The sequence below is a fragment of the Lolium rigidum genome, chromosome 5 (genome assembly GCF_022539505.1).
Source record: "Lolium rigidum isolate FL_2022 chromosome 5, APGP_CSIRO_Lrig_0.1, whole genome shotgun sequence".
Taxonomy (NCBI): Eukaryota; Viridiplantae; Streptophyta; class Magnoliopsida; order Poales; family Poaceae; genus Lolium; species Lolium rigidum.
The window spans coordinates 13,091,595-13,102,749 of NC_061512.1; the positions used below are offsets into that span (position 1 = coordinate 13,091,595).

Sequence of the window (11,155 nt, forward strand, 5' to 3'; positions counted from 1 at the left end):
GGGGAGCGGCCCGTGGAGAGAACGAGAGAGAGATAGAGGGGATTTGGTGGTGCCGTGTGGGTTGTGCGTGGTGAGGAAATAGAGAGAGAGAGGATAAGGTTTATTTTTTAATGAGAGGATAAGGTTTGGTGGGGAAGAGAAACAACCGTTAGATCTAAATTGATCCGATGGTCATTGGGCATGATCCGTGGGATCAGATTCTGGCCAATCAGAACACGGAAACTTTGCTCAGTGTATCTTGGCACAGAGCTTTGGTCTTTGCCGTGCAACTTTTACACAACAAAGAAGCCTTTGCCGTGCAACATTGCACGGCAAAGAAGTCTTTGCCATGCGTTGCACACGGCAAACGTAGTTCCCGCGTTGAATAATTCGGACAGGCCATTTTCGAGGGTTATAAAAACAAATAGCGGGAAATTTTCGCGCTAAAATAATATTTGGTAATTCAAATCTCTGCCGTGCGTGACGGTAAAGCACACGGCAAAGCCCTTCCGTCACCACGGCTCCGTCGAATGCGCAGTAGAGGTGGACCCCGCCTGACGGTGTACCGTGTATTTTCTTTGCCGTGGGCCATTTTCTGGTCTTTGCCGTGCGTTTTTCTTTGCCGTGTGTTATTTCTAGTCTTTGCCGTGCCTTTGGTCTTTGCCGTGTGTTTTTCTGGGCTTTTGCTGTGCCGCGTTTCTTTGCCGTGAGACCTTAGTTATTTTGCCGTGGCTGTCTTCTTTGCCGTGCACTCTTCTCCCTAGTGTCACGGCAAAGGATTCTTTGCCGTGCATCAGCGCACGGCAAAGCCCTGGTGCACGGCAGCGATGATTTTTCCCGTAGTGGGCATATATGTGCACGTAAGTTTTTTTTTAGCTCAGGTTCATCTTTTTAGGACGATCAATCAGTTTAGAAAGAAAACATACAACCACTAGCTAGCAGAGTCCGTTTTGAGAAAAAAAAATTGTACAGACCAACTAGCTAGCCATGCCTGCTTGCAAATAGAAAAAAAAAGTAGACCAGCTAGCTAGCCTAAGTCCTTTCATGGGAAAAAATCGTACTTATCTATTTCTTATAATTTACTATCACATAAACAATTGACTCAAAGCTGAATGCATCAAGTCCAAGATACATACGCAAGCAACAAACATGAAAAAAAGGCCAACCCGTATACCTATGAATTTAATTTATGTACCACCAGGACATTTGTCTCATCACTACGGGAAAAATGGCATTGCCGTGTCTTTGGCTCTTTGTTGTGTTCCAAAAAACGTGGAACACGGCAAATAACCTCTTTGCCGTGTTCCGGGGCTTCTTTGCCGTGTTCCGGGGCTTCTTTGCCGTGTCTATTTGGAACACGGCAAAGACAAAAAGTCCGGTAATGCATGATGACATCCATAATATTTTTCTGTAATAAAACAAACTTATCTAAATGATTGCAGAAAATTAAACTTAGTGAGTCAGTGGATATAAATAGAAATTTAAAATAACATTCATGAAAGAAGTGAGTCATCGATTCTAATGTTTCTGAAAAAAAGCCCGCTTGCATATATTTATCAGTATGAGCTTTTTTTACATCTATATATACTATCAACATACCTCAGGAAAATATCTTTGGTCATCTCACAAAATAAATATAAACTAACAATAAGTTTGAGATTTTTCACGTTATATAATAAATTCTTGCCATAATTTGTTTTCTTCGAAATACAATCATGTACAAAAATTTCAAGTTAAGCATTTAGGAATATATGCATATCTAATTTTTTTATATTTTTCAATGACAAAGAAGGTAAATGGGATGGAAAGTGTTTGTAAAAGATAAAACTAAATATTAAACAATTTTATAGTATTCCCTCCATCCCATGAAGCGTGTATGAGATTTATCTAAATTTAAATGTACCGAGACACCAAATAGTATGTAGATACATATAAATTTTAACAAACCTCTGCCATGTTTCATAAGATGGAGGAATTACTAAAGGTGATGCTCTCGCATTTGCGAGGGCCCCTGTGCTAGTTGGATATGTAACAATATAAAAGATGCATATGTACGTAACTAGTTAAACATAGTTATACTACTTGCAATAACATACTAGCAATGCAAGGTACAACACAAAGATAACGTCTAACTACATACTCAAATTCCACTACAAACTAAGCATGTGAAATAATAAACTATAAAATTACTTAAAGTCAAAAAATAGCCTTAGGGTTGGAGGTGTATGCCCTTGGTGGTGTACCCAGGATGGCGTGTGCTCTATCCCTGAGTTTATTTTACATGTTTCTCAATCTAATCTTGCAAAGTGTGAATAATAGATAATTTATGGACACTTGCAACGTGGCAAACTTAGCTAGGATTGTATACCGAATTAGTCAAACTAACAATCTCCTGTTTGCAAATTGATAGGTACCTAGTCGTAATTGATGATATATGGAATTGGAGTGATTGGGAAGTGATCATGACGTCTCTTCCAGAAAATAATTTGGGTAGTACAATTGTGGGAACAACTTGTATAAATGATGTAGCCCGGAAGTGGCGTAAAGAGTCTTATGGTCCTAATGGCTTGCTATACGAGATGGTTCCTGAATGGCACGATGAGGAAGGATGGGTCTACAAAATTGGTGAAGAAAATATCGTTAGCCTGATGATAGCTATGAAGGCTGATTTGGTCGCAGATGGTTTCGACGATAAACATTCTATTGTGCGTAGGTGTGGTGGTACTCCGCTGGCAGTATGTTGTATGTTGTCAGCAGTCGCACATGAGCGTGAGAAACAAGCACATCAAGGGCTACATTCAAATGCATGTGATGTGCAAGATGAGATTGAGAAACATGTTATCGAAAATGGAATTCAGAATACTCCAGGATTTGAGCCATTGGTAGAGTGTTTTCAGCTTGCCTATGATGATCTTCCTCATCATATGCTCAAGACTTGCTTGTTATACTGCAGTATATACCCTAACCGTCATTATTTTAAAATGGATGATTTGGTCAGTCGATGGATCTTTGAAGGATTTGCCTGTAAGGAGGAGCAATTAAAGGGTTACTGTGAAGAGCTTTACAACAGAGGATTTATTGTCAACATGCATATGCAGCCAATGATGCAAAATTTCTTAAGATACAAATCACGACAAGATTATTTCACTACTTGCAGTTCCGAAATCACACCCTCATATAAGACTATCTTTAGAATCCGTCGGCTTTGTATTGAGAATTCGCAATGCGGATCTAGCAATGCAGTAGCGGATAGTTTGGCTGTCTTGGATTGGTATCACATTCGATCTCTTGTTGTTTGTGAAGGTATCGAGCGAGTCCCCTTGGAAAAGTTGGAATGTCTTCGAGTGTTGGATCTTTGTGGGACACATGATCAACATGATCATCATTTGAAGGATATTTGTGGCCTTGTCCGTCTGCGGCACTTGTTAGGCCTTAATTGGGATATTATCAGTGAGATACCGCTAGAAATAGTGAGGTTGCAGTGTTTGGAGACTTTATATGCCAGTGGAAGTGGAAATGCGAGATCCGGCCAGAATAAACTGAATTATCTAGAACTGCCAAAGGAGATCGGGAGCCTGCAGAAATTAAAGAGTCTTGACATTAAAACTACACGAACCAGAGTGATGGCAAAGGAGATCGGGAAGCTGCACAAATTAAAGACTCTTGACATTAGTAATACACCAATCAGAGTGCTGCCAAAGGAGATAGGAAGCCTGCAGCAATTGAAGGCTCTTGACATAAGTTATACAAGTATCACAGTGCTGCCAAAGGAGATCGGGAAATTACAACAACTGAAGGCTCTTGACATTAGTTATACAAGGATCAAAGTGCTGCCGAAGGAGATCCGGGAACTGCAGCAATTAAAGGATCTTAACATTAGCTCTACAATGATCACAGTTCTGCCAAAGGAGATTGGTGAACTGCAGCAATTGGAGCACTTACTCATACAAGGTACAAAGTTGGCAAAAATACCAAGGGAGATCGGGGCAATGAAGAAGCTGAAGAGAATCAACTTGAATAGCACCATCCTTGCGGTACCATTGGAAGTTTGCTACGCTTCAACAATTGTGAAATTGTCCGATTCCATCCGCCAAGCTCTGAACAAGAGTGGTCTGGTCTCTAAATTAGCTGGGGAGATGCTCTCCTTCCAAAAGTCTGTTTATAGTAAGAATGGGGGCCTAGTTGTCGGTGCTAAACAGATGCACATCCCGTCCTGGATCAAAGAGCACTTCAATGACATTTACCTGTTGGATATCAGGTTCTGCAAACTAGAGGAGCAAGGACTCAAGATTCTGCGGGAGATGCCCAAACTAGGGGAACTCAGGATAAGGTTCCAAGTCGTACCCAGAGAACAAGTAGTCATCAGCAGCGAAGGGTTCGCACTGCTCAGGTTCCTCACTGTTGACAGCCGCGTGCCACGGGTCACCTTCCAGGAAGAAGCCATGCCGAGGCTGGAATTTCTTAAGTTTGAGTTTCAGTTCTACGCTGGCCCACCAAATATAGACCCTATGGGTATCAACCACCTCAGGAGACTTTATTGTATCGAGTTTGAATGTAACAGGGATTGGTATGGAGGAGGAGACAGCCCGTGCATGCGCCCCACGATTGACATCGTGGAGAAAGAAGCCAAGGAGCTTCGCCGCTTGGCAATATTTCGAGTTTGTGGCCACGATGAAGAGATCAGTTCGCTGGGAGGAAGAGATCAGCAGCGTGCGATTGGTGAGACGGAGGAGGTTGTGGCGGAGGACGAGAGGAGCGATGACGTTGGTCAAATCGAGGGTATCATTCAAGCTTAATTGATCAAATTGCCGAGCAATATAGTGGGTAGGTACCACTTTAACCTAAGATGCTTTCAGTTAACAACAAACTAATGCTAACACTTGTTTCGTCATCTTTCTTTTTTTTGACCGTAAACGGCAGGAGCTCTGCCTTTGCATTGTAGAAGAGGGAAAATGATCCAGTTTATAAGGAAAACCAGACCGAAAACCATACAACACACGGTTAATTCAGGGGAAACCGGTAAAACCAGCAACACCACACACTACAACTCAAGGCACATCATCTGTGCCGGATACAAGGGCCCCTAGTCCTAACACCAGAGGCACCACCTTATATCCAGCACAAACAAACCCCACAAGCACCAACCAGCTCTCTTCACAACAAGTGCACCACCGTGCACCCGTCCAGCATAGGAACTCAAGCATTAACCTGCACTAGGGAACGCACCGCCTCAACAACCTCCGGAGTATGCTGCTTCTTGTACATCTTTAGATAGTGTTGCATCTTCTCATCGAGAACATTCTCAGTGGTTTTCCCTTTGTTCTTGACCAATGGCACCTCCCCAAAAGCCTCTGCCCGCCTAAACTCGGCGCGCTTAGAAGCCGGGATATCGCAGCCTTTATGCTTCAAGTCTAATCGACAGCTGCGCCGCTCAAAGTGATGAGGGGCCTCCAGCTCCCTCAGAAGCTCCTCCATTGGAGAAGGCGCTGCCCTAGCAAGCTTCTCAGGGGCAACGTCTTGAACCAAATCCTTCACAGCATTGTCCTCAAAGCTAGGCACTGCCACCACCTCCTCCAATGGATCAATCACAGCAGGCTCGACCGTAAGCTCCATCTGCTTGGGGCTGGCCTGCACCAACGAGACGTCGTGGAGGTCGAAAGACCAGTCCTCAAAGCCAACAATGGCATCATCTTGCGGGGGCGATGTAGAAGACGTCGCAGCCACCGCAAGCTGCGCCGAAGACGCCTGCACACATGCCGTCGCAAGAGAGAGTCCCTCCATTGTTGCCACAGCCCGCTCTAGCATGCTCCCAAGTCGCTCAAGCAAGTCCTGTAGGGACTCTGTCACGACACGCACTGGCTTGATCAACTCCTCCAACTGAGTAGAAGCCACCTCCAGCGGCGCAGAGCGCAGCATCGTCGCCTGCTCCGCGTCATGAATGCTTCTTATTTGCCTACCATACTACTGGTGCAGCTTCTTCAATCCCGAATTTCCACATTTTCTTAAGATGTTCAGAGAATGCATGCGTGCTTAGCTTTCTGTGTCCTGCAGTACTACAAGCAGTTTGTTGTTTGCCTGAGTTACGTTTCCAACTTCATTAATTTGTTGCTTTTATGGATCTGTATGGCCCTTTGTACTAGTAGTAGTACTCCCTCCATATCGGTTTATTAGGCTTGTGATGAATTGTGCTGCGACCAAGGTGTTAGCTGATTGGGCCACGGTAATCTAGATGAACTTTGATTTAGTCCCTTAATTCTCTCTTTTCCTGTGCGAATTAAGTCTGAAGTTTAAGACTAGTCATAGTGGGGAGTAACATAAAGTAGTAACATGCACATGTTACTACTCTATGTTACTACCTCTATAGTGGGAAGTAACATATGTGTAGTGTCATGCAAAACCATATTAATTAGGTTGTAGACTCATCTAATCTTGGAAAATGTGATCAATTAAGCATAAAGTAGTGTGATTTGGTTGTATGGACACGGACATGGCAAAAGCGTGTGATATGCGTTGTCCTATGCGGAAGATGAAACGAAGAGGACCAAGGGCAGCGCGCTCGCCGGGGAGGAGTGAGGCCGACGCGCTCGCCGGGGGAGGAGCGGGAGACGCTCACCAGGGGAGGAGCAAGAGGCGCTCGCTGGTAGGAGCGGAGCTCGCCGAGAAAGCTCGATTCCAACCATCCGACGTCGCGTGCAGGTAAATCTGATCCGCTTCCCATCCCTCCAGCTGCCAAGGCTGACCTTTGAGTCCGCCTTCCTGTCCCCCCATTTCTCTCCTCTCACTTTCAATCTTATTGACGCAGCGGTCGCGGTTTGTAGTCCGGGAGTACGAAGAAGAAACGTTTGCAACCTGATCTAAGAAAGTACTTGTTGAATTTATATCCACTCAATGTCCCATGTTTGTTTAATGTTAAAATATGATGCGACAATTTATATTTTTTTTGCCTTTTATTAACTGTTATGTCATATAATCATTCACATATATTCAAGACTTCCACAAGAAATCGTTTGCAATCATGTATCATGATCATACTCTCATACAAATACAATACATCAGTTTGACCATCCAACAAACAGGTTTTAGCATTTATCTAGGGTATCAATTCTAGGTACCAAATATCTAAATATCCAAACAAAAATATTGGTATTGATCTCAATGTCAATATCCCAGGATGTTGATATTACACCAAACGCAATGTCAAGCCTGCCAATACTAACATCCAGACATAACCTTAATAATATATACTATCTCTTCATCGAAATGCCGGTGTTTTGTTGCATTTGCGGGACAGCGCTAGTATATGCCCAATTGTCATCCATAGGCTTACGAGGAGAACAACACTAGGCACAAAACATTAGGTTTACTTGCATCTTTTTCTACTCATATGTTCATAAATACAAGATCGTTTTAAATATTTTAAAATAAATACACCCCATAACGAGTGAATCTACACGTAGACTAGATACATATAACAAAAACTAATGAATATACAAAAAAATTAAAACACTTAGTGAATGGAGGAATTACATGCGGATACTTTTTTTATTCAACACCCAAACAAACTGGCCACACGATCGACGAGTAGAGTCACGACCCTCAACATGTAGGACTGGAATTGAAAGTAAAACAAACGGAAGGAGAGTAACGAACTAAACATTTACATGTGCTTAGCATCTTCAAGCAATGACCTCTTCACCTCAGCTGCGAATCGATCCATTGCCGGCTGCGGCTGCGGCAGCATGAGCGGCATGACATATGCGTCCTCCCCATCACGATCCTTAACACGGATGAAGTAGCACATGGGGAAGAAAGTGGTTATTGGGCCAGCGAACACCGGCTCGCCCCACCCGAAGTCCATGCGATGAAACCCGATATTCCGGGTGTCGGAAACCGCAAACAAGTTGGCCGGATTGAAGGTGCGCGATCCGCGCACCTCCGTCCCGTTGGCCATGGAACGAAAGTGTTCCGTGGCCCCCACGGCCTTGCCCTGGCGCACCAGCGCCACAGCCTCGCCGAGCGAGCCGCTGCGCAGAACGGCAGCGTCGGCCAGTACCGTCGATGTTGTGACCGCATTGCCGTAGTACCCCACAGGAAGGCTCAACCTGGCGTCGCCCCTGAAGTTGACGCCTATAACCAGCGGAGCAATGTCTCCCGGCGAGATGTCAAGCGCCGTGGTGCGAGCACGCCAGAGGAACGCGGCGAGGATTTCGAAGGAGGTGGCGGTGTCACAGAGGGGTAAAGGGAGGGATTTCTTCATCGCCACCACATCCGATGCGCGGAATGTGAAGGAACGTTCCACCATGGGCGGTGGGAGCACGTTGGGCTTGGTGCGTGGAACGGATGGCCGCGGCACAACCGGGTCACGTGTCAGGATCAGCTCGCGGCACCACACGGGCTTGACGGTAATGGTCGGGAGGCCGCGGGCGAGCTCGCTGACGGCGTTGATGAACTGGGCGATGCCAATTGCGTCACACATGGCGTGGTTGCATCTGAGCGCCAATACGAAGCCACCGCACAGTAGACGCGTTACCTGGTGATCCAAGATTCCTCAACGGGTTAGATGACCTAGACCAAGCATCCATGCTTCAAATAATCAAATTGTGTTGCTTGGAATTACAGTACCTGAACGAGCAGCAATGGACAGTTAAGAATGCCGTTGGAGCCCTCCACGTCGAAGAGCAGCTGGTCCATGCAAGGGAACGGCGGCCTGAGCCCCGCGGCCTCCAGATCTGCCAGCTTGACGTCGGCGTCGGCCTCCACGAACAGCACCCCCTCGCCGGTGCAGTCCACCACCAGTTTCCGACCCTCGATCTCCCTCAACCGACCGGCCAGCGGGTAGTAGTGCACCAGCGCCTCGCCCAGCGCGCGTCGGATCACGCCCGCCGGGTCCGCTCCGTCCTCTCCCTCTCCGCCACGGTAAAATAGGGCTGTCGACGCCTGGCTGCGCATAACGTCCATGCTGTCCAGATCCGACATGCTCTTCGTCTCCTGGGGTGTCTCGGAAGCCGGGCCGACGAGCTCCGGATCACGCCGGCGCACCTCGTACGCCAGCGTCGCCATTATCTTCTTCTTGTGCGGAGCCGGCCGGTGGCGAAGCTAGCTCCCAATTATGTGGATGGATCAGGGGCAGAGTTCAGCAGATATGATCTTGCGCATGATCCTGAACCTACTTATATACTACGTACGTACATCAGACTAGATGGATCGCCACTTACTTGCATTACAGGTTGTTTGATTCCCTCACCATGCATGTGTAAATTGATTAAGGTCAACTCTCGCTACTCCAAATCATATCTGACAGCTGACCTTCTAGTTTCTTAATTTCATAGGCTGAGTTATTGGATTTCAATATTAGCATGCATGGCATGTGCACTGCTTGTTCACAGGACGGCGACTTTTTGGAAACAACGAAAAAAATACTTTCACCAAATTGCCGTAAAAGCATCCTATATACTGAAAAATTACCCCGTTTTAATCTTTGTTTTTTTTGGATTCTATGAGTTAGCAAATACAACTAACGGGTTCCTGGGATATGGGATACCCAGAGGATGGGTCGCACTGAGTGGGCAGGTTGACACCACCCATGAGTCCAGTTGGCCACAGTTCGTATTTCGACGCAACAAGAGAGGTTCGCTGATCTCATAATGTCACATCCCGTGGGGAATTTTCAAATTCATGCATTGAATCATATCAGCATGCCAAAGTTTCAGTTTTGAAGGTGTTTTAATTGTATTACTTGCATAAAATCAATCCTAAATCCAATTTTGCTAATAGTCTATTAGGCCAAATGCATAAAATATATATAAGCATGTGCTTTGATGGACTGAAATAGTGCTCCAAAATGCCCAGATAGTGTTCTACTACCTCCGGTCGGTTTTAATCGACGCCGGAGTGTGCCTTTTTATACGCTAGCTATGTGTAGCTCCGCGTCGATCTTTTCCGTCCGGAGGGAGTAGGATTTTATAAAAAAATCATAGGTTATTTTGATCAGTGTAGAGATCTAATCTAAATCAGAAATTAAACAACAATACATTAAAAGGGAAAAAACAAAAGGGGAACCGGGCAGGCCAGCTCAACAAACGAGCAGCCGAGCCAGTCTCAATATGACAGAAATACAATAGTTGACCGTGGAATCTGAAATAATACAAACTAGATGAAACCCCGCCCATTGAGGCTGGACTTTTTCAGCGACATAGAAGTAAGAATTCATAAATACTCCTGGGTGTAACTACACCCACGTCTCATATACTACCATACGGAAGTATATAACATACTTTATTGGTTTGAGTATGTTCGTACACTATATCTAAGATACTTCATACCAACTTTGGTGAAAAAAAATTAAATACACCCATAGTTTGCACTATACATACAAAATACATGCATATTTATACGTAAATAAATAGTGTACGTAAAAAAATGTACATACTACCTACAAAATAGTACGTATATTACCAAAATATTCTTATATACTTCATACTACATGTATATACTCTTCGGTATGATAGATACTACCTAGATTGTGTGAAACACACGTGGGAGTAACTACACCCGGGTGTAGCATGAATATGTATCCTATATATATATATAGCATTATGAACTTTGATGTAAAGTAGAACAATTCATTGACAAAAATTTTGCTACATGATCTGACAACTTAATGAATGAAGTGTCTTAGAAAAAAAATTTGTCATCAGAAAGGATGGCTCTAACATGTCTCTTTCCATATGTATTCAATTGTGAAGAACATATGATCTGATCCAAGTATGCTTGTCATGTTAGCACGTGAAGGTCCCCTCTTGCAAAGTTACATGATGAAGGGAGAGAAAGGAAAATGAGTCGTTGAGGTGAGCGATTGAAGCGAGTCTCCTCCAGTGGTGATTCAGCTAGCTGGCTCCTCTTTATCAACATTGCACCCCTCCAATTTCCTTCGAGCCAGCTGCATCTTCTTGTTTTCATCAAACCTGGTGATGATTCTGACTTGTATTTAGTAAATACATACCGCTCTTCGGCGGAACTACCCGTGGATCCTATTTCTTATTAATGACGCTTACCCCTCGCATTGGGTGGTACACTATTCTAGGATGGCTGAAGACGGAAGCAAGTCCTTTTCTTATTTCCATTGATTAAAACTCATGTTCATATAGCAGTCTTGTTTTTAGAAGCCATGCAAGGT

At 44.6% G+C, this 11,155-nt stretch overlaps 1 protein-coding gene across 1 annotated transcript; it reads right to left on the bottom strand.

Annotated features, from left to right (window-relative positions):
- Positions 1-7,636: 7,636 nt before the first annotated feature.
- On the bottom strand, positions 7,637-9,039 carry LOC124655631 (benzyl alcohol O-benzoyltransferase-like). The gene is made up of 2 exons (XM_047194494.1): positions 8,602-9,039; positions 7,637-8,509 (listed from the first exon to the last, which is right to left on the bottom strand). Exons 1-2 carry the CDS (start codon positions 9,037-9,039, stop codon positions 7,637-7,639), a joined length of 1,311 nt encoding a protein of 436 aa, XP_047050450.1.
- Between the last annotated feature and the right edge of the window lie 2,116 nt (positions 9,040-11,155).